Below are 23,667 nucleotides of genomic sequence, written 5' to 3'. Positions count from 1 at the left end.
TGTTTGGGTCCCTTGGGGTCCACAGATCGTGCAGACCTGAGAAATAATAAAACTGGACTCCTGATCAAATATCTAATTAACTGCTTTGCCCATGGGTTGTAGCTGGCAAGTTGTTTACGATGTTAAAGCCTATACTTCCTTTCACAGAAAGCCCGGTGGTTCAGCTGTACCATCAGACAGGAATCGAGCGGTACACACACGGAAGTGGCGAGATTCCGCTGGGACACGGAGTCGCCACGTGAACAGGACCCACGCTGTTCCCCACTCACCGCGGACGGCTGCTGCCACCTGTTCCCTTCGTGTGAACTCAGACGGGAGAGGAACATTGCAGACACGCGACTGAGCGAAGACAGGGATGCCGGTACCCAAGCAGTACTCGCACCATGAACCAACCATGCAAGACAAACGCACACGGGAAAGGGCCTGGGAGGCAAAGCCAGAGGCAGGAGAAGTGACTGTGCAGCATGAACTCTCATGATCACACTGGCTTTTTAAAATAATTATCGCTACTTATTGATGTGGTACCTTTTTATAATAGAATGACTACTTTTCCAAATGGAGTCTATAGTGGCATTTCCCATCCCTCCTCCCCCACCACCAAAGTCCCTCCGTGTAAAGAGCTGCCGTGCAGGTCCTGGGGAGAACAGTCTGTCGTAGAGGGGAGGGCACCGTTCATAAACCTCCAGTCAGCCTGTAGAGGGGAGGGAACCGTTCATAAACCTCCGGTCAGCCTGTAGAGGGGAGGGAACCGTTCATAAACCTCCGGTCCGCCTGCAGAGGGGAGGGCACCGTGCATAAACCTCCGGTCCGCCTGCAGAGGGGAGGGCACCGTGCATAAACCTCCGGTCCGCCTGCAGAGGGGAGGGCACCGTGCATAAACCTCCGGTCCGCCTGCAGAGGGGAGGGCACCGTGCATAAACCTCCGGTCCGCCTGCAGAGGGGAGGGCACCGTTCATAAACCTCCAGTCAGCCTGTAGAGGGGAGGGCACCGTGTATAAACCTCCGGTCAGCCTGTAGAGGGGAGGGCACCATGCATAAACCTCCAGTCAGCCTGCAGAGGGGAGGGCACCGTGTATAAACCTCCGGTCCGCCTGCAGAGGGGAGGGCACCGTGTATAAACCTCCGGTCAGCCTGCAGAGGGGAGGGCACCGTGTATAAACCTCCGGTCCGCCTGCAGAGGGGAGGGCACCGTGTATAAACCTCCGGTCAGCCTGCAGAGGGGAGGGCACCGTGCATAAACCTCCGGTCAGCCTGCAGGGGGAGGATGCCTGCACCTGTGCTGTTGGTGTGAAGGACACTGTGGAGAGTCGGGTGATAATGCTGTTCCTGAGGCAGCACTGAGCTGCTGGAGACCTGTGCAGAGTGGCGGTCTCGTGGGACTGCGGGGTAATTTAATCAGCGGCACTTCAGCACCGCGGAGGCAAAGGCAGGGACCTGAAGTCAGCACCCGCTCCTGCCCCTCTTCAACCTAAGGGGGTGACAGGACCCCGGAGGAGGGTCTCTCTGCCTGGGCGTGGCTCCACTTGAACCGGGTAATTCTGTGTCGTGGGAGCTGTCCTGGGCACTGCAGGGTGCTCAGCAGCATCCCTGGCCTCCACCCACTCGGTGCACCACACTCCCCCAGTTGTGACAAAGTCTCCGGACAAAACTGCCCCATTCGCGGCTCTACGTGAACTGGAAAGTTGGTTAACATGAGCCGTGGCTTCCGTGTACACACAGGTGGGTGTGAGCAGGGCTGGGAAGGAAGAGAAAAGGGGTGGAAGCTTCTTTCAGGTAAGACTGCTCCGTCAGGGTCACCGACAGGCACTTCACATCTGAGTGATCGACGGCCAACCAAACACCTCGCTAGAAACTACATAAATACGAATTAGGATGCAGAGACCCATTAACAGAGTTAAAAAATGGTAACACAGGGTTAAACTCAAGGGTATGGCAAAAGAGACACTCCCTCGCAGTGAAGGCGAGAATCAAAAATGGGTGAAGTTACCAGATAAACATAAACAATGTGTACAGGAAAGCATACCAATGCATTCCTTGTAGTAGCAAGAAAAGGTAGCGAGGTGCTCAGCGGGGGGTTCATAACATTGTTGCAGATCCATGAAATTGATACCATGTGGCCATGAGGTATCACATGGCCTCTGTGTGGCACACAAACGTCCATTACGGGATTGTTTTCCAGAGGAAAATGTGCGCTCACTGCTGCCGGAAAAAGTCGTTTGGGAAAAGAGACAGGCTTGTCTCCAGGGTGTGTGACTTTAGATTATTACTTTCATCTTTACGTACTTCTGAATTATCTGAAACTTTTTATCTTTGGCATGAGTTCTTTTAAACCTAGTAATAAATCAATACTAAGAGCGCTGTAAGTACCACCCTTCCACACCAGGGGCCGACCTATTCCCACCGTGCAGACCCTGTGACCTCACTCCCCTGCTGGGTGCAGAGACTTCCTGCCCCCTCACAACCCCACGAGAGGCAGATGTGATCAGATTTGATGTGATCAGATTTGACCGAGGAAGGGCCCAAGTGCCCAAGGTCATGCCATCCGCGGGTGCTGGTTACTGAGGACAAGACAGAAGTCTCCCCTGCCTGTGAGTATAGCAAATAGGCAGCATCTCTGTACAGCAACAATTCATCTGTAAACCTCAACAATGGAAAAAGCAAATTGTGTGACCATTCTCCCACGTTCCTTTGCAGCTACACCCGAGGCCCCCCCCCCCCCGAGGCCTCCAAGTTTTGGGGAGCAGCAGCCTGAAAGCCACATTCACTGGTCTAAAACCCTGTTCTCTGCTTTCCGAGAGCGGCCGAGCTCACCCTTCAATGCCAGCTCCAGCGCGCTGGGTCCGGGGCCGCCCAGGGTCACTGGCCCAGTGGAGGCAGGTCACCCCGTCCTTCGTACAGGCCCATCTCCGCGCCCTCCCACTTCTCCGTTGTTTCTGTCCCAGCCGCCATCGCTCATCTTGCCTGCTTCTAGCAAGGAGCATAGTAATTAACATTCAGAACTGGGGGGAGAGTTTTGAATTACCTAATTACCTTTAGCCTCAAACACTCAATATTTAATCATTTTTTCCTAAACTAAAGGTGCTGTCCCTCCTTTGATCTTTTCCTAAAACTCCAGTATCAGGCACTTTGCCAGGTTCTAGGTATATAAAACCAAGTCGAGGTCTCTGATTCTCAAAACCCTCCGTCAGGGGAACCAGGAACAAACCAGGGATTGGACAGCAGGGAGAGGTCCTGGGTTGGAAGGCTGGGACACCAGGCCGGGGCCTTGGGTGACCTCCTTATGTCGTCTACAGCGCCAGGAGTTTCCAAAACAGTGAACACGCCCCTAATTGACTAAGTACAAAAAACACATTCCAGGGCCAAATGAAAATAACCTTTGGATTATCGACCCAATTTAGCTATTTATACCACCTCTCCCCTCTTCTGGCCTGGGCCCCTGAAATCTACACGCTCTCGGGGGGATGCTGACGGGTGAGTCAGTGTTGGAGCTGGCAAGGGGTGGTGGGAAGGACAGGGGACCCGGGCCCCAGATGAAGTTAGTGTTGTGGTTCTGTCATTAAATCTCAGCAGGGGTTCCGGGAAGTCACTTCGCCTCTGCCGACTGCCTCGTCTGGGAGCACAGTTATCAGCACAGGTGTAGGTGCTGCTGGTGAAAGCATGGACAACACGAAGCTGAATCAACACTCAAGTCACGGTTAGTATTCACGGGAAAGCCTCTCACATAACTCTTCACATTTAATCTTCGTTATATCGCTCAAGAGTTCTAATAAGCTCAAAGGAGAGGCTGGTACCAGTGACAAGAGAAAACGAACTCAAATCTCATACTGAGTTACGGAAAAGGACCAGGTAGGTAGTAAAACATCCAGACGTGCACATTTCTTTCACGTACAAAGTTTGATTTAGCACCAATGAATACACAAAGAACCCGAAAAGCCCACTCCAAACTAAATACATTTCTTGGGGACTAACATTTAAGAACAATTGCCAGACATACAGTTTACCCTCTAAGAAAACATATTTATGAGAACAAACCACTTTGGGAAGGTAAGTGTAAGTAACAGGAGGAAGTTAAGGGCAATGACCACTACAGCCTGCAGAAACATACTGGAGGGCAGACATCGCCCAAAAGAGCTCCACTGGGAAAAAAAGTGGAAAGCAGATTGTATGTAAATCTAGTGCTCTGCTCCAAGGTCCACAACCTGAACAGCCAAAAAAAAAAAGAAAAAAGAAACGACCTTGTCCTATCCTGGGGTCAGTGAGGGACTCCAGGAAAGGGCTGTGCACTAATGGCTCTCCTGAGTGCAGAGTGTACTGTTCAAGGGGCAGGTCTCCATCTGAGGACCGAGCCCTCCTGGCCTTGACCCAGAGAGATGTAGCAGCCGCCTCAGCATGCAGACCAGCAACCTGCACGTCTGGCGTTCACGCGTCCTACGAGGGTAGACGGTAAGTCTCTCGGAGCTCCTTGCTAGAGACTGGTTTTCTTCTTCTTTGCAAAGCACAGGGAAAACAAACGTATTACCTGTGACATCTCATGCAGCTGGAAGCAACCGAGGATGACCGCTGACAGCCAGTTGCTAGATGTCTCTCTATTGAGGAATCGCCTTCACAGAGGAGAGGAGGCTGCGGGGACTGTCCCGAGGCTCCCACTGCCCACAGCTGAGCAGGACAGTCACTTCAGAGGAAACGAGAACAAAACCCTCTGGAAGAGTAAATCAGCAGCTCTGGCCAAAGCGATGCTCACACGTGGGCATACGAGCATCCCAGACAGCCCCAGAAACACATCCGAGAGCCACGGCGCCAGCTGCTGGGAGCCTGGCACCAGACCTGCACGGAGCAGTGTCTCTGAGACGTCAGACAATCTTAGATGTCAGCATAGTGTTCAGGGCCCACCCCTGAAGGTGCTGTTAGAAAAAAACCAAAATAACCACCTTGAGAGAACATGCAAGTCCTACGAGGCCATTTTATCTGGGTGAAGGGAGGACTGAACTCATGACACTCAAAAACACAAGAAAACAACAGCAACAACAGTTTCCTTGAATATATTCAACTATCAAGGCAAGGCATTTTCCAATATAAAACATTATAATTTTCCCACTACTACAAAGAAATCCAATAAATAACTTTACAGTGAAGGCCCGATGAGCACTGGGAGTGAGCACGGGTCCCCGAGCAGCTGCAGTGGTGGGGGTGCCCACAGCGCCAACCGACTCACAAGGTCGCCTGCAGTTTTGTCTTTTCCAAATGTGACCCGCTGGTGTTTCCAAGCTGCTTTACATATCAGTCCCATCTGCTAAGCCCGGCGGGGAGTGAAGCCAAAGAGTACAGCCCACGAAGTGGCCAAAGCCAAGGTTTCCGCACGACAACGCTCTTCTTCCAAGGGGCTCACGACTGCGGAGGCCTGGCTTCAGGCTGCAAGTGCTTCAGCCGCGCGGTCGGCAAGTCCTCTGTGCCCATCACGCAGGGAAGAGCTCGGGAGGGCTCTCTCCGTAGCAGTGCTTTGCTATGGGGTCCCTATAGGTGTTCTCGTGCTGCACGCTCTGTTGGCAAAAGGGAAGACAAGAGCCCCGTGAGAGAGCAGTCGCACACACCTCCCTGTCGGAGCTGCGCAGGTCAGAGCGGGACTGCTGTCAGACACTCCCTGCAGGAGCCTGGCCCGATCCATCTCCAAATGTCACTAAAAGGCTCCAAGGCACTTTCTGGAACAAAGGCAAATGCTCAACGCAGAATGCCAATGAAGAGCATGAAAATGGACATAACATCACTGCACGACTGTTTCTTTTTATGTACACGAGTGAGTTTTTCAACAACCTTGCTGCAACCTGGGCCACTCAGGACAACTATTTTTCACAAATTATTTTATATTAGATTAAGATCCAATGGGTGTTTTGTATCTGACCCTGTACTTCACAGAAACTCAGTCGCTGGTACTGAATGAACCTGCAGATACGGAGGAGATACACTTCAAATTGCTTTCATAAAGTTTTATGTACCTCTAGGTTTGGCATGAGAGCCAAATCCCACAATACCAGACAAGCCTCATTTGGCTAAGCAAATGGGAAGTGTGATTTAAAACAGACAAACATCCCGATGGCTAATTTTTCAGCAATTTGTTTTCATACAGGCAACTTGGGTTTTTGGCTAGTCTAGAGTTCATTAATTAGCCCAAGACCAATACTAAACATCGACACTGTAAGTATTAATCCAATTTACAGGCGTGTAGCCAAAAGCCTCTCTTTCTTGGGATACTGCTATCAAAACAAATTGGCAAGTGGGAAATCTCTCTTTACAATAAAATGACTAAGTCGGAAAGTTTAGCATCTTCACTCACAAATGGAAATAACTCCTGGGTTTTATCAGTTAAGGACAGAAAATGTTTTGCCTTTTCTGGCGTCTCTCAGAATGAGAGAGAATCTGAATCAAAATGAGTCATGTGCTCGGCCTTCCTCCACATTTCCTTTAAGGCCCATTCAAGTGGAAAGTTCTTCCAACAAAACAAGCCCATCAGGAATTCCTCCATGTTTTCAAATGCTCATTATAACCCCTGAAACATTTACCCAATGATGCTGAATGCTCTAAGAGCAGACCAGAGACATAGAAAGGGGCGTGAAATCAAGAGGTGGACTGCAGACATCTGGCAGAGCACAAGAGCTCCAGAAATTGACAAACGAGTCGGTTATCTCAGCCGAAGCCAGCACAATCTTGGCGACACCATGAATAGAAGCCAGAAGAAGTGTGCTTGTGTGACAAGCACGGCTGGTGACTGTACAGACAGCCCCACGACGGCCCACCCCCAGAGCTGAGCGCCGACGACACAGCGATGGAAAGCGAGCCGCGCGGCCTCTCTCAGTGCCCGGAGAGCAGGGCGCGTGGTGACGGCATGCTAACACGCACTGAGAGCCTGACGACCTACAGCGACTCACGGGTTTAAACACCACCGCCCCATCCCCTCGAACCCTAAAATAAACCACAACTCGGGCCCAGAACAAATCACTACTTACTCTCAATGAGTGGTTGCTAAAAAGCCTTAGTTCTGAGAGAACTTCTCTCAGAAACTGGACCATTAGGATTCCACAGACTTAAAAACAATTTTAAGCTCCCACTTAAAGTATAGATATGCCAATCAGGGGGGATGCAAGTTGATTAGATCTTGATTTAATATAAATATTTTACTTCTCTAACTTGTATAAATCTCATGTTGACATTCTAAACAGTATCGCTCCACGAACAAAGCTTTATTTGAATCTCTTCTCCATTATCACCCATATCATATGATATATCAAAATCATATCTCCATTATCATATTCTTAAATTTCCTTCTAGTCCTTGCTCCCACCCACCCATTTGCCAGCTGGAAACACCAGCTTCTGACCTGGGATGAGGTCCTGCATTTAGCCAAACACAATTCAAAGTGGTCTTCCACTGCCATGAAGAGGTTCTGGAATGCCACAGCTGCCCGGCTGAGGAAGCGCTCCAGGAGAAGTTGCTAAGGAAACAAAAGTTAGTATCTGTAATAAATTCCAGACTCAGCAGCACAAGGTAACCTTGGATATTTCTCCTAAACTAAGAGACTGCTGATGAGGAGTAGGGGTGGGGGTAAGAAAGAGGCGGGCAGCCAGCCCTAATGGGCAAAAGCGCTGGTATCTTATTCATTTGATATCTGATTAGCAACACAATGGCCCATTCTGCAAAAGAACCATTCATGTAACTGGGAACCACCTCCTTCCTTGTAAACAAAGGCTACTTCAGGGCAGCAATTTCTGACACCTACAAAGCTCCCTTCTAAGTTCTGTCTTCAGAGGAAGCCAGTGCTCACCACGGAATAAAGGCGGACAGACAAGAGAGATGGGGGACAAGGAGCAGCTCCCGTACCTTGTTGGGCTGCAGGCAGCAGGAAACGCAGTGCTCGTAGGCGCTGCAGCAGCCGTTGGACAAGCAGCCGTCACAGCAGTACTGCTTGGTGCCCTGGACGTTGACGTTACAGCAGCCATTCACCAGCAAATCCTTCCTTTCACAAACGTATCCTGCAAGTCAGAGACCACCCCGAGTATAAAGCCAGCAGGCCTCCCAACGCCCTACCAGGGGTGATCTGGACACAGCAACGAACACACTGCACACAAAGAACAGAGAACCAGAATCCGGAGTCCAGAGCATCCAAGCACCGAAGAGGGAGGGATATCAGACACTATGTGATGAGGGCTTGCTTCCTACTTGCGGTCCTTCAACAAACACCAGTCCCCACATTCTAAGTAGGCTCCACATCCTCATCTAACTAGAACGACCTGCTAGTCTGCTGTTGTGTGTTTGATTTAATCACCATGTCAAGTCACACCCATGTTTTCTTGTTCTAACCTAGGCAAGCCACTTTTTCATCTATACCTGGAAAAAAAGGCCTTTTTTTTCCCCAAACAAAAATCTGAAAATAGGAAAAATCAAGGCATTAATTCCAGAAAGCAAGATCCTTCTAGATAAAAAAAAATATTCCCCCACCCCCTCAAGTATCTTTTAAATGCTTGCCATTTATTTATTTGGATGATTTTTAAAAAGAGAAGTCATACCTCACCTTTATAAATTGACTTCAGCTGTTTTGAAGTACACACGCCAAGTAGCCAATCACCCTCAGCCTGAGGAAAGGGAACCCTCTAATACCCAGGAACGAAAAGTCCTAATTCCCACCATCTCTATACACACACTCCCTCCAACCCAGCCAATCCATGTGCAGCTGTAAGGAAAGAACTGCCCTGCAAAGTTAATTCCAGAACTGCTAAACGGATACTCCTCTACATTCTTCCGGGAGTAGGAAAGAAAAATGTGAGAATAAGTGCATGGGGACACCACTTGGCCCTTGGGAAATTCCCAGGCGCACACGGGAGCCCATGGGTATATGCCCAGGCCCACAAGTGCAGAGCAACTGTTCCTAGATCATTCCATTCCAAATGCCCCAGCTTTTTTTTTTTATCCTCACCAGAGGACATTTTTCCATTTTTTGTTCAGACAGAGTGGGAGGGGGAGAGAGAGAGAGAAACATCGACATGAAAGAGACACATCAAGTGGCCGCCACCCGCACAACCCAACCAAGGCCGGGGACAAACTGCAACCAAGGTACATGCCCTTAGCGGGAACCGAACCCAGGTATCTCTGGACCACAGGCCAACGCTCCAACCGCTGAGCCAAACCGGCCAGGGCCCAAATGCCCCAGATTCTTAATCCTCAGAGAATGAGACTTGGTGAAGTACAAGGTTGTTTTCAGAAACCACTCTGGAAAACAGTCTGTGCAAAAGCAGGAGGCACTAGCAACACACGACAATGGAATAGACTAAAAGAGCCCTCATTCACATTTGGAAAACTGGGGCTTACCTGAATTCTGTTCCTTTATGCCATTCTGACGTCTAAACTAAGAGATGATGATTCGAATGCCATCTCAAAGGTTTCTGGGATTATTCCTAACTATTATTACTCATTTTCTTCACAGGGATTATAAACAAACAAAAAAATCTGAGTAAGCCAAAATGTTTCTCGAAATTCTGCCCCAAATAATAAACACATGGTAATCTTACCACTTCTGTGTCAGGAAGACGTAAAATATAAAGTACCTAAACTCCACTAGTTGAGATTCTATTTCTGCCCTTCTCTCCTTCCCACATTCAATGTGTCAGCATCTTAGGTCTTCTTTTCCTCCCCAGTGCTAACTGCAGCAGCCTTGAAACCACAGGTCTAATTTCTGGTGAAAGAAAGTTATCAAGACTTCACCTTCTACATCATAAATCTAAGCATGAAAATGTCTTTTCCAACAAGGACTCTTGTAAGATCACAACCTCAGAGTGTGTTGCTATTGACTGAGAAATTAACTTCTAACCTTTGAAAAGTCTGAAAGTCTAATTGGCTGTCGTATTTAATAACGTGTTACCCTGGCAATATTCATGGTGACATCTGCTTCCTAAAAAGCATAAATTCCTGCAAGTTTTCTTTATGAAACTGCTTCTCCCTTCTTCCACATTCATGGAGGTAAAATACAATCAATGGCTCTTAAATTTTTAATTGACTGATTCTTGGAACTTTTTACTTGAGAAGTTTGAGTCTGCCCTGGCCAGTTTTGCTCAGCGGTTAGCATGTCAACCTGCAGACCAAAGAGTTCAGGGTTCGATTCCAGCCAAGGGTACATACCTTAGTTGTGGTTCGTCCCTGGCCCCAGTTGGGGTCGTGCAGGTGGCAACCAGTAGATGTGTCTCCCTCACATCAATGTTCTCTCTCTCCTTCCCTCCCTCCCACTCTGTCTGAAGATAAAATTTTAAAAATATCCTTGGGTGAAGATTTAAAAAAAAAAGTCTGAGAAGTCTCTGTCTCACTCAAATTAATCAGAGAAAAAGTATTCTTTGGCTAGCTACAAAATGAAAAATTGTCATTCACAACTGAACAGTAAATATTAAAGCATAGATGTCATGTTTTCTATGAGTGTCATACAAACAATCCGTAACAAAAAGGCACTGAACTCCTAGTTCAGTCTCAGTCCCAGGCCCACGTCTGCCCACTGACTGGTTCTGTCATCTTGTGGAAGTAGCGTCCCTTCGCCAAACTTCACTCGTTAAAAAAAACTTAAAAAACCCAGGTTATTTGCAATGGTATTTGGTTTTTCCTTAAGTTCCTTAACCTCTTGGCGCCTGCCTTCACCTACAAAGTGACAATACCTTTATAGATTTTATAGCAGTATCTAGACCTCATAGGACTGTTGCAAAAATCAAATGAGGTATTCAATGAAAGTGGTAGCCCAGTACCCAGCACAGAGTAAGAGATGAATTAAGGCAGGCTGAGAATTAGTGGGGGTCCCTCTTTGGAAAGACTGAGCCCGTCTTAAAGTGGTGAAAACTTCAGCAGCTACCTAATCTAACCACCTCACCAGCACAGGAATCACCTTTCTGACTAAAAGGAAGAGAGAAAAGTCTGGGGGAAAGCAGCAAAACAGACAATATTTTACCTGTAACAGTAACACATTTTGAATGTGTTTATAACTCACTTGAGATTATCCGGTCAGTCATCACCAAATGCACTTCCTAAGCGCCAACGCTATGTGAATACTACTCAGGTCACCAAGGAGGAAAGCTGAGCTCCTATCCTATAGAGTTGACCCAGATGAGAAAAAAAGCTGTAGAGTTTGGCTGAAGTAGCCTAGAGGCGGGATGCATGATAAAATGCTAAAACTCTTAAGTTTTAGAACAAGTACAAGGAACTTCAGGGTTAGAATGATCACACCAAGCTTCTCGGATGTTGAGGGGAACCTTAAAAAATGAGTCAGTCAGGTATGAAAGACAAAGACCATGTGGGAAATGCTGGAAAGGGGCAAGGAGAAGGGCACTGTGTAAAACCCGCATCAAAACCCTCTCTGCTGACTGCAGGAGGAGCCGCCATACCTAGCTCGTCCGTGATGAGGTGCTTCCCTTGGATGGAGTTCCGGCACTGGTTGCTGGGCCGACTGCTATTGCCCAAGTTAAACTGCACTTTCCACAGAATGGGCTGATCGTGGTCTTGAACCTGGAGGAGATTCCGATCTCTCACTGCCCTCTCCTCCTACAGAGACCAGAGACGAAAAGATTAAAGTATCGCTTCTTGATTTTCACCAAGTTTTTCATAGATGTTACAGCAACAGGACAGAAGCAATTTTTTAAAAGTCTGCACAGCCCTGGGTGGTTTGGCTCAGCCGTTAGTGTTGGCCTGAGGCCCCTTCAATTCCTGATCAAGGGCACGTACCTGGGTTGCAAGTTTCATCCCCAGCCTGGAGGCAACCAATCAATGTTTCTCTCTCTTTCTCTCTCCTTCTCCCTCCCTCCCTTCCACTCTATCAAAAAAAAATCAATGGAAAAATATCCTCGGGTGAGGATTAACAACAACAAAAAGCTTGCACAGCAGGAATCTGCACTCCCCTGGTATGAGCAAAATCTGTGCTCAAGTCATGAACTCAATCGCAGACGAACAGGAACCAGGAATAAATGAGGGCTATGCTTCACAGCTGGAGTACTTCTGTGACTGGCCCTGGATGATGTGCACCTTATAAATGTGTGTAAGTGTTAATTTGTGAAAACTTTCGGAGGAAAAATGTTTTCAACTTTTTCTTTCTGATAGCAAATCATTTAAAATATATTTTTTTATAGTAAAACAAATATTCTATGGAACAGAATATAAAATAGAAGACACTTCAAAGAAATTCCTCAACTGTCATTTCGAACAATACCCAGACACATCTAGAGCACAAGGTCACTTTCATTTGCAATTATGAGTACTTCAGTGGCACATTTATGAGAACACTGAATTAGGAGGTTGATTTTAGGGGCAAGAAGAAGCACGTCAATTTGTAAATTTCTCCTATGGAAAAAATACTGAGTATATTAATCCTTACAACATACTTTTCTTTACAAAGCACACCCTTGCCAGACAGCCCTTTACCGAGACAGACAAAGTGAAGAATTGCCCTAGAGACAAGCATTTAGACCTTTTCTCCTAGCATCCAAGCTGTGATTGAGCTTTCAAATCGCCTTTCCGATACTGTACTAAAGAAACTAAGAGGAAGGTGTCCGAGGCCAGAACACAAGCCAAACATGAGACAGAGTCACCTCTAAATTCTTCTTTCAAAAGACTTTCCTAAAGGCTTACAGTCCACCACTTTAATAGAGTTCAGTGGCTTTTACCATTTAAGAATGTTATTAACCAATGTTACCTCGATAAATTTAAAACAGTCAAGTGTCACTGAGCAAATGGAACTGATCTTGAAAGAGTGATGGCAAAGGCTATATACTTTAAAACAGTGAAAAGGATCTGTAGTTACTAAGATTTCTTTAGGAAAGTAATCTGGGAAGAGTTATTAATATTTAAAATATATATATCCCCAAATATACTTTGGCCCAGCAAATACGTTGTTGAGGCCTATCCTATAGAAAGTATCAATGTGTAAGGATGCACCAGGATGTTTACTACAGCACTGATATAAGGTAGAAAAAAATCTGGAAACCCAACAGAGAAATGAGTGAACAAACACTGGAATAGCTGTGGCCATTACAGCCATGGCTATTACTCCAAAAAAACCTGGGTATGACTGATATATATTTATCTACAAGTGTAGTTCTTAAACATGACTTGCACATTAGATTATGTAGGTATCTTAAAACAAATTCTGATTCCTGAGCCCAGCTCCATACTGAGTAAAAATCTCTGTGGACAGGACCTGGGAATCAATATTTTTAAAAGCACCAGGATGATGTGATATACAGACAGGGTTGTAGACCACTGGATGTCCATGGTATATTAAGTGAAAAAACAAGTTACAGAATAATGTGCATATTAATCGCACATTACATTATAATATACACATACAGATTTGTGAGAGCCAAGATAAAGGTATGGAAAGGTATACTGCAGACTATTAACATGGAATGGACATAAGTAATTACTAACAGTTTTTATCATCTTCGGGATATTTTCTTTTTCCTTTGTTTAAAATACCACCTACACTGCTTGCTGTGTGTGTTAGGTTTTTTAAAATATTTTATCTTTATTGATTTGAGAGAGAGAGGAAGGGAGAGGGAGAGGGAGAGAGAAACATCGAGGAGAGAGAATATCGATTGGCCGCCTCCTGCATGCCCCTCACTGGGGATTTGGCCCACAACCTGGGCATGTGCCCTGACTGGGAATCAAACCAGCAACCTCTTGGTGCATGGGTCGATGCTCCACCACTGAGCCGCACCGGCCAGGCAGAATAGTTTCTTTTTTTAAATAAAATGATAAAAACATTATGTAAAAACGAAATTATCACTGACAATAGGAGAAAGTAAGTAAGGGATCTACAGGAATGCTGTACTATCTTTGAAACTTTCCTGTAAATCTGTAGTTATCCCAAAATAAAGTTCATTTAAAAATAAAGACATGATTGCCCGGCTGGTGTGCTCAGTGGACTGCGCATGACCCATGGACTGGGAGGTTCCAGTTCGATTCCCAGTCAGGGCACGTGCCGGGTTGTGGGCTTGATACTCAGTGAGAGGCACGCAGGAGACAGCTGACTGACGTCTCTCTCACATCAATGTTTCTTTTTTTTTTTTTTTTTAATCCTCACCCGAGGATATTTTTCCATTTTTTGTACAGATAGAGTGGGAGGGAGAGAGAGGAAGAAAGAGAGAGAGAGAAACATCGACGTGAAGGGACACATCGAGTGGCTGCCACCCGCACGACCAACCAGGGCCGGGGACAAACTGCAACCGAAGTACGTGCCCTTAGCGGGAACCGAACCCGGGTCTCTCCGGACCGCAGGCCGACGCTCTAACCGCTGAGCCAAACTGGCCAGGGCTCACATCAATGTTTCTATCTCCCTCTTTCTCTCTTTCCCTTCTTCTCTCGGTTAAAAAAAAAAAAATCAACTAAAAAAAACCATAAAAAGCCCTGGCCGGTTTGGCTCAGCAGTTAGAGCATCAGCCCATGGTCCAGAGAGACCCGGGTTCAATTCCTACTAAGAGCGCGTACCTCGGTTGCAGTTGGTCCCCGGCCCTGGTTGGGGTCATGTGGGTGGCAACCACTCGATGTGTCTGATGTGTCTCTCTCACATCGATGTTTCTCTCTCTCTCTCTTCCTCCCTCTTTCCCTGCTGCTCTGTCTGAAGATAAATGCAAAAATGTCCTCTGGTGAGGATTAAAAAAAAACATAAAAAAATAAAATAGACATGATTACTAACATTAAAGACAAAAATTGCCCACAATCCCATCACTTACATAAAGCAATATCTATTTTTGCATATTAACTTCTAGCCTTTAACCCTGGCATTTATACTGACAAATGAGGATGCTTTGCATTCAGTGCTTCTTGACACTAATTAGATGGTAAACCATTCAAGCATCTACATTATCTTGAGAATCACATTTTTAAGGCTATATAATAATCCATCATGCTGATGGGCCATAATTTAGTAAACATATCCTCTACAGATCATTTAGCCCATTCTAGATTTTTGTTATCATAGGTAGCACTGCAATAAAAATGTAGTTTGTGTTTATTCTCTTGAATAATTTATAGTAATTATTAGTCGATGCCATACAGTGCCAAATAACTTCCCCAAGGTTATATATACCATTTGTAATATTACCAGCATTTACGTAAAACAGTGTTTACAATTTTACCACCGCCGCACAAGGATTGAATTTTGTTCTTTAAATTACTTAGTGTAAAACAATCCCTCAAGGTGGCTTTCATTTCTGGTCTGTCCCTCCCTCTGTTTCTCTTAAAGAACAGAACTGACACCAGCAGGTACAGGACGGGTTATGCAAAACAACATCTACACTCCTCAGTTGGTACAAGAAGAGGAGCTAAGTGCAGAAGCCTTGGGAATATGGGGCAAATCACTTAGGTGCACACTGTTTAACTACCTGCAAATTCATACTCCTCTGCTCTGCTGGGACCTATCAGTTAACTGCATAATCAAGCTATGTGCAAACTAAACTGAGCGTCAAATGCTACCCTAGATAAATTAACAACCATAAAGACTGTTAAGAGGCTGGTCAAAGTACAGTAAACTGCCTCTTACAAGGTTAAAAGTACTCTTAACATTACTCTCAAACTATCCTGTTATTCTTTGGGGGGGGGGGGGGCAAGATTTCATGGGCAAGTGCATCCCAGAAGGACCTCTTCCACATAACTACATTCCTGGTAAACAGGAAGGCAATTCTCCCAGCACTTGAAATTGTTTTCAAACATGAATATTCAAGATCTTGCCAAAAGGATAAGAGCTGTACAATCAAAAAAGATTGTAGAAGAGATTGTGTAAGGTGGCAAATGTAATGAATTGTACATGTTCGCTTGTGTGAAAGTCCAGTCTTGCAAAGGGTGTGGTGAAGGGGCACTGAGGGAATTCCTTTATCGGCTAGGTAGTTTTAAATCTTTCTAGAACTGTTCCACCTCTCCTATTGGGCTGTCTCAATTTTAAGCTTATATATATTTATGCACACACACACACACACACACACACACATATTTTTCCTTGTTCAAGATCCATTCAAAGCCATCGAGACCTTACAGAGTTAAGGAAAGAGACGAAGGTAGCCAGGTTCTCTACTCCCAGAGGCCCCAGAGTAGTTGATAAGGAGGTATCAGAAATCAGTGCAGTCAACCATGACAGATGTCCGCAGGGCTACAATGGGGTACACAGAAAAGAGCAGAAACAAAGAGGAACAAACACACACAAGAACTTCCTTCATAAACTGTTAAGGAACTACAGAAATTTTTTTATTATGTACGTTACTTAATATCTGAGTTTAAAGGGGGTATATTAATAACTGTCCTATTTTTTAGGGGTTATCATCAGGGTCAAAGTAAAGCACTTAAACAGAAGACAACATCATTAAAAGATCTGCTTATGATTCTCAAAAGAAAAAACGGGGGTGGGTGGGGTAGGGATGAAGATCAGAAGGCACCCCAAATGTCTGATGTGTGGGGAATGGCTCAATGTAGCCTGATCAAGGAAAATTTTAGTTACAAAAACTGTCCTTACAAAGCGCTTTTAAAGAAGGAGATAATGCATAATGTTCAGTGAAGAAACAGTATGCCCAATTATATTTTAAACCTATGAAAAATAAAGGAAGAAAATATGCCCAAATATTATCAGTGACTCCCTCTGGCTAGTGACACTACACCGGTCATTTTCCTCCTCTACCCTGTGCAGTACTTCACAAACTTTCTGAAAAATGTTACGTACCTTGGTGATTAGTGGAAAACAAAAAACAGATTAGCAACTCTCTTATGATTTATTCCACTTTACTTTAGACAGTATCTCATTTGGCACCAATTTACATAGTTAATTACTTTGAAGCTGAAGGCATGAATATATTTTGAAGAGTTATGCAAATAGCCTGAGATTCAGGAACTGCACCACTTGAACAAGCCTGAGACCATTTACTTACATGAAAGGACCCCTAAGGACCCTTCTGACTCCAAGATCGAGGTTTCTGTGATCGCAGCTCACATGCCCCACACAGCGATAGGCCCACCCGGCCGCTCTAGCATGGTATCTTATTTTGTTTCCTTCATATCATACATCATTGTCTGAAATAACTTTGCTTTTTTACCATTTCTGTCCCCGCCCCCAGCAGAAGAGAGGCTCTTGGAGAGGAAGGCCTTCTCTGCTTTGCCTCTCATGTATCTTCATCATCTAGCAGACAGTGCCTTAGCAACACGTGGGCGTTCCCTGAACATTTAAATAGATGTGTCCAAGTCACCGGGCACCAGTCACCATTCCCAATCCTCTCCCCAACAGCATCCCTGCCATTGTCACTAATTTCTCCTGCGCTCCCATCTCTACAATGTAAACTATCCCCAAAGCATCAATTAACACAAAAACCAAAGAAAAGAGAAATCCAAAGCAGTAGACAATAATCACTATTCTCTAGGCAAAAAGCACCACCTCTGTCTGCTCCATGAGTTCAGGGTCGCACTGAAGCAGAGCTCAGGATCATGAGGAGCTCTGAAGTTTTCCATAGCCTCTTCTCAATTAATCCCAAGCCCCTCCCTCACCCCACATTCCCTATCACCATCTCCACTGTATGCATGAAGAACCTGAGGCTAGGCAAAATGAAGCAGACCGGCTTCAAGTCACCCAGATCGGGAGTGACAGATGACCAAGACTGCAGCAGAGAGTGAACAGGGTAGCACACTCAAACGTATAAGGGAGAACGTCAGCCACGTTTTTGGTCCCAAGGATCTTGTATACTCTTAAAAATTACTGAGGACCCCCAATGTGGGTTTATAGGGGTTATGGCTATTGATAGTTATCATATTGGAAATTAAAACAAATTCTTAAAATGTGTATTTTCAATACATTATTTATTCATTTAACAATAACAACGAACCTATGACTTGTCAAACATTTGTGTGTGTGTGTGAAATTATTTTTTTTAAAAAAAAAACTTAGTGAGAAGAGAAAATGTTTTTATATTTCTGTAAATATTTTAAGTGTGTGTCTGAATGGAAGACAGCTGGATTCTTCTATCTCCCCTGCAGTCAATTTGCTGCAGTATGTTTTTCAGGCTGAGCACAGGAAGAAAATCTACTGCACACAGATGTGTACTTGGAAATAGGAGGAACATTTTAATAGCTTTTCCAGATGATTATGGACAATTTTCTCTGATGCTACATCAGAACTTGACAAGCGTAGCTTCTTAAAAGTTCACTGCAAACGGTGCAACCACTTTAGAAAACAGTCTGGCAGTTCCTCAAAAAGTTAAACACAAAGTCACCGTATGACACATCAATTCCACTCCTAGGGCCAAATCCAAGAGAACTGAAAACGTTTTTCCAAACAAAACCTTGTAGACCAATGTACACAGTAGCATTACTCATAACAGCCAAAAGGTGGAAACAATCCAAGTGTCCATCAACTGATGCGTGGAAAAATCAAAATGTGGTACATGCATACAAGCGAACAGACTCGGATATAAAAATGAAGTAGTGACACAGGCTACAACATGGATGAACCTTGACAACACGGGCTTCTACTGAAAGAAGCCAGACCCAGAAGACCACATGCTGTAAGATTCCATTTATGTGGCATGTCCAGAAAAGGCAAGTCCATAGAGACAGACTGCCAGGGGCTAACTGGCAGGCATAGCGTTTACAACTCAAGTGTTTCTTATTCTTAGTGTTTCTTAGGGTGTGGGGGAATCAGACCCAGAGAAATCTGCAAAACAAAAATTTTGCCAAGAGTTTTAGGGAAATCACAATCACCACTAACCCCCCAAAAAACAACAACCCCGATTATGGTCATAAGTCACAGGTTTTTAAAAAACGCATCTGTAATTCTACTGGAGTAAAGGGAGGTTGCAGAGAAGGTCAAAGAGTGTACAGCATCTGACTCAAGATATGAAAAATTAGTAGGAATGTGCCAGATTGACAAGAAAGGAAAAGTCATCCTAATGAAAAGACTCATTTGTTTGTTCCAATATCTGAGTGCCCATGAAGTGCCTGGCAGAATTCTAGGGGCTGGGGTTCTATGAACAACAGGATTTTCTGTTCTCAAGAAAATTACACTCGAGAAGGGAGAGGAGACAGATGAACTAGTAAATGAACAAGAAATGTTCCATTTCTACTATAAAGAAAATAAAGCAGCCCGGCCAGTGCGGCTCAGTGGTTGGGCATCGACCCATGCACCAAGAGGTCACCGGGTGATTCCCAGTCAGGGCACATGCCCAGGTTGTGGGCTGATCCGCAGCAGGGGCATGCAGGAGGTGGCCGACTGATGTTTCTATCTCTCTCCCTCTCTCCCCCTCACTCTCTAAAATCAATAAAGAAAAAAATAATAATAAAAAAAATTTTTAAAAAGAAAGTAGGTCTATGGGCAAGGTGAAGAAATTTAGACTGTGTCACACCGTTTGTCCCTGAGGCAGTAACAGTAAGCCTGACCTGAAGTGACATAATAGATTCACCATGATCCCTGAATGGTGTGGAGTTTGTTGAGTGCGGTAAGAACCCAAAGAATTAAACACGGGGCAATGCCCTGACAACTTTATCGCCCCTACTGCTGGGTAGAGAACTGACTGCAGGACAAGAAAGGAGGCATAGACCTGTTGGTGGCTCCGGCAGCGGTCCAGACAGAAGATAAAGGTAGCTTGACTTAAGGCAGCAGCAGAGACAATTAGGAGACAGGAACAGATTCAGGAGACACTGTGCACGGGAGGTAACAGAATGTGGGGTTTTCTGGACAGGTCTAGGCTGGAGTTACGAATTGGGATCTCAAGAGCATACAGCTGGTACTTAATCAATGACGCCAGAGATCCAGGGGTCAGGGAGGGAGGGGAGTCTGAGTCCGGGCTCACTCAGAGGTCCATCGCGCAGAGAAGGGGCAACCCGTGACCAGGAGGAGTGGTCTGTGAGGTGGCAGAAAACACTTGGTTCACACGCATGTCACCCACACATCTCGGTCAATGCAAGCCGCTGACAACACTCGGCCTCTGTTTGCCGAAGGTGGGACGTGGGGCACACTTCCCTGTCTTCCCTTTTCCTGGCTCCCCTGCCAACCCGATAGAAGTAGGGTGACCACAACATTTACTTCCTGTCCATTGATATGTTCTGCTGATGAACTTGACCCTGGAGAGTGAAAAAAAGCAGGGGCGACTCGTAATGACTGGAACACCCTGAGCGGTGTCCATGCTTCCTAGAAACCCTAACGCTCAGGATGGGACTCCCAAACACACTCGGCTGCTCTGGCAACCTCTCCTACCAAAGCACCCTCTTTTCTCCCATTAACTCTCACGTTAAAATAAGTCTTAAGGGGGTGGTGGTGGCAGAAAGAACACTCCACCCAAGATGTGCCCAGAAAGGGCACCTCGTGGGCCCTGCTGCCTCCCAGGTGGACAGCGGAGTCCCCGGATTACACGAAGCCCCGGCTTCCCGGCCGCTCTGCGCCCCACCGCCAGGACTGCCGCGAAGGTGCAGTGAGATGCACGCCGGCGGGGCAGAGAGGGGCAACAGGGTGACAACAGTCCCCAGGGCAAGGCCCGCAGCCCGGGGTTCGAGCCCCCGCCGCCGGCCCCGCAGCGCCTTCTCGCGCACGCACCACGCCGTCCTGTCCCGGGGCGGGAAGGTGCACGTGCCGGGACACAGGCAGCGGCTGCACGGGCAGCTCCCCGGCCCGGCGAGGAAGCCGGGCAGCCGGGAGCGCTGTCCGCGGCGCCCGGGGCAAACGCGGGAGGGCGGGAGGCCACTGACCTGCTTGAAGGTGCTGGTGAGGAAGTAGACGAGCGAGAGCCCGAAGACCAGGGCGAGCACCCACCTCTTCCGCAGGAGCCGGCGCCACACCATGGCCGCCAGGTTCACCATGCCGGCGCAGGCGCGGGGCGCGGCGGCCGGGGCGCGGAGCGGGGCAGGCCCGGAGCCCGGGCGGCATGGCCCCTACGCGGCCGGCAGCCTCATCCCACCCGCCGGGCGCCGGCCCCGCGGCCCTCAGCCCAGCCAGCTCCCGACAGCCACCCCGCGCCGCCTCACGTGACCACGCCCTATGCCCCGCCTCCACTCCCCGTGCGTCCCCAGCCGGCCTCGTTCGGCCTCATTGCCATTGGTCCCTGCGGAGGGGCGGCTTTCTATTGGCTAAACCCCAGAAAGGGGGCGGGCAATCATGTGCGTGCGGCCCGGAGTAAGCTGTGCCGGGACCTCAGCACCGGGCCAGTCAACCGGAGAGAGAATCCAATGAGAGGCCGGAAGCACTCGGAAGTCACGTGCTCCCCGAGCAGCAAGGGTGATTGGCTTGGAAGGACGTGAAAGATGCCGCTGTGATTGCTTAATTGTCGGGGCAGGTAAAAAAAAGAATGCGTTTTTTGGTTTTTTTTTTGGTGTGTTTTTTGTTCCCTGGGATGGCCCGTGTAGTCTCCTGCCTTTGCAGTCTCTAGGGCGTTTTTCGCTGACCGTTGGCTGCAGGAATGAAAAGCGCTCGTGGCACTGTACCCAAAGTGCACCTGCCAGCTTCCAGTGCAAGTAATAATGCAGGAGATGCTCTCTTGCATGCATTTCGCTGCAGTCAGGTAACGGCCCGGGAGCTCAACTTAAAATATAACCTGTATTGAAAACTCATGATGTAATTCTTCATAGGGATGTAGTACGATAAATGCAGCAGAGGATTAAAAGGCGTTTCAATCAGATGTGTCCCACGTGCAAAAAATTAATTACAGAATTCAATATTGAAATAATTATTTAAGTCCTCCTTCCAACAGAGACTTTGGAGCCGCTTCGAAAGCAAGCACCTGAATGTAGAATTGGGGGCATTTGATTTAGGACGCTGGGTCAAATTTGCGGATGGAAGCTTTGGGATACTATATTTTATTTTCCCCAAGGATTTTCAGGTGATGGGGTATTTTAGGAGGAGGGCATTAAGATGACATGGCTGTCATTCAACAACCGAGTATGGTACCCTGAACTAAAAGAGGCAGCATATTTGGTTATACAAAAAAAATGTTCAAGGAGGCTAAACCTATTCGTGGAAGGTCTACGACTTTTATTCTCTAAGGTGAAAGGTCTGGGAGGGAGCAAGGGATGTAGGAGAAGGTAACTGAGAGACCCATAAATGTTTTACTCATTGAATAAATCTTGTTGGGTGCTACTCTGTGCCAGGCAGTGTTCCAGATGCTGAGGTAGAGGAGCAAACCAGGCAGACAGACGCCCTGCCTTTGTGGCACTTACCTTCTAATAAGGACATAATAAATTAATAAGCAAACATGTAAGTAAGTGCTATGAAGAAGGTTAAACAGGGCAATGTTATGGTGGGTCCGGAGGGTGAGAGCAGAAGGCCTCTGGGAGGAGGTGACATTTGACTTGAAGGAACTAGCCACAAGAGAAAGCATTCCAGGGAGAAGGAACAGCAAGTTTAAAGGGCCTGAGGCAGGGACAGCTGGCATGTTTAAGGAACAGAAAGACTACTGTGGCTGGAGGGGGTGGATAAAGGGAGATTAGAGGGAATGAGCTTCGGATAGAACCTGTAGGCGGTGAATTGAAATTGGATTTTATTCTGATTACAATGGAAAACCACTGTGGGTTCTAAAACTTATGTTTTGTAGTCCCCACTTAGGAATCAGTTCGAAAATAGGACAAAATACATTGAATCATGACCATTCTCAGGAGTCCTGAAGAGGGATAAGTGAGAGGCTAACCAGAGATTTGGAGCAGACAGAATCATATGCTTATAGTACCCATGATGCCCCAAGACTTATTCTGAGGTTCGAGGCATCCGTGGACTATTCATGTAAGTGTTCTGTTCCGTGTAGGGTTTGGAACTCTCCTGACCTGTGCATCCATCTGGAGAGGAAGAGGAGGGAGAGGCCTGTGCTTCGTCTGGAATCCAGTGGCCACATCCCCATCAGGACCCCTGAATGCCCACCTCAGGTGTCGTCAACATGGAGTTTTAAAGTCCATGTGGCTCCTCACAGTGAACAAGGTGACGTGTCTCCATGAGAATTCACATCTTCATTACCACTTTATTCAATATGAGCACTGGAAAGAAGCTTTGGGTTCAGCCACTCCAGTCCCTCCCATCTTACAGATGAGGAATCTGGGGCCACAGAGAGGTTATGGTTTTTTCCAGCATCACACAGCAAATTAGGGGCAGCATCAGTCCAGAGTCCGTGTCTCCTACTGCCAGTGCACTGCTCACTTCACCTCATCCATCACCTCTTTGCTGCACAGTTCACTGCTTTCCTCTCTCCCATGAGGACTTCCTCCATGTCTGGGTCTCAACATCCTCACCTGTGAAATGGGGTGGTAACACTTTCCTCAATAGGATTGAACAGTGAATGGCATAGCAGATGGAAACAAGGTTTGGAAAATGTCAGAGCGCTCTAGGGATGTGAGATACGAGTAGTCCTTATTTATGGTTACCATGGCAATCTGATAAGCAGTGGGAACATTGGTAGAATCGGGCTTATGCCATGTGTTGGCTTTCAGGTCCTAAGGAAAATGCAGAGACGCCACAGCAGTAACACGGATAACGTTCCACCTGAAAGGTAGGCATCTCTCGGTTTCCCTCCATCTGGGGACTCTGGGCTTTGAGTGGTCGGGATAGCCCAAAGCTGGGTTGAATAATACCTCTCAGGGTTACTTGACTGAGGAGCAGAGGAGATCTGATTGGAAACATCTGATTGGGATTGCATCTGCTACTTAGTACATAAC

The 23,667-nt window shown here is 46.7% G+C and overlaps 2 protein-coding genes across 4 annotated transcripts in view; one reads left to right on the top strand and one right to left on the bottom strand.

Moving 5' to 3' along the window:
- Positions 1-3,780: 3,780 nt before the first annotated feature.
- On the bottom strand, positions 3,781-20,996 carry SPRING1 (SREBF pathway regulator in golgi 1). Of its 2 annotated transcripts, XM_036277165.1 has the most exons (5): positions 20,722-20,980; positions 11,403-11,559; positions 7,870-8,021; positions 7,370-7,483; positions 3,786-5,537 (listed from the first exon to the last, which is right to left on the bottom strand). In XM_036277165.1, the coding sequence occupies exons 1-5, from the start codon at positions 20,830-20,832 to the stop codon at positions 5,454-5,456; spliced, it is 618 nt and encodes a 205-aa protein (XP_036133058.1). In that variant the 5' UTR covers positions 20,833-20,980; the 3' UTR covers positions 3,786-5,453. The 2 variants fall into 2 exon arrangements, with proteins under 2 accessions (XP_036133059.1, XP_036133058.1); XM_036277166.1 differs by lacking the exon at positions 11,403-11,559 and having other exon boundaries at positions 3,781-5,537; positions 20,722-20,996.
- Positions 20,997-21,247: 251 nt separating this feature from the next.
- The window catches only part of RNFT2 (ring finger protein, transmembrane 2), a 50,945-nt gene continuing 48,525 nt past the window's right edge, over positions 21,248-23,667 (top strand). Inside the window, exons 1-3 of one of the 2 annotated variants that reach the window (XM_036276950.1) lie at positions 21,248-21,305; positions 22,767-22,936; positions 23,443-23,501. In XM_036276950.1, the coding sequence (XP_036132843.1) occupies positions 22,913-22,936; positions 23,443-23,501 (83 nt within the window). In that variant the 5' untranslated portion in view covers positions 21,248-21,305; positions 22,767-22,912. Of the gene's footprint in view, positions 21,306-21,495; positions 21,531-22,766; positions 22,937-23,442; positions 23,502-23,667 lie in introns of those variants that run through there. The other variant, XM_036276952.1, reaches the window with a different exon arrangement.

Source organism: Molossus molossus, unplaced genomic scaffold (assembly GCF_014108415.1).
Source record: "Molossus molossus isolate mMolMol1 unplaced genomic scaffold, mMolMol1.p scaffold_m16_p_22, whole genome shotgun sequence".
Taxonomy (NCBI): domain Eukaryota; kingdom Metazoa; phylum Chordata; class Mammalia; order Chiroptera; family Molossidae; genus Molossus; species Molossus molossus.
This window is presented reverse-complemented; position numbering and strand designations above follow the sequence as displayed.

Bases quoted from the DNA above. Each gene is read 5' to 3' on its own strand.
- SPRING1 (XM_036277165.1), bottom strand. From the start codon at position 20,832: ATGGTGAACCTGGCGGCCATGGTGTGGCGCCGGCTCCTGCGGAAGAGG. The intron at 8,022-11,402 runs GTATGGCGGCTC...TCTGACTTGCAG, and splicing joins CCTCATCACGGACGAGCTAG to GATACGTTTGTGAAAGGAAG. The intron at 5,538-7,369 runs GTCAGAAGCTGG...TTTTGCCAACAG, and splicing joins AATGCAGGACCTCATCCCAG to AGCGTGCAGCACGAGAACAC.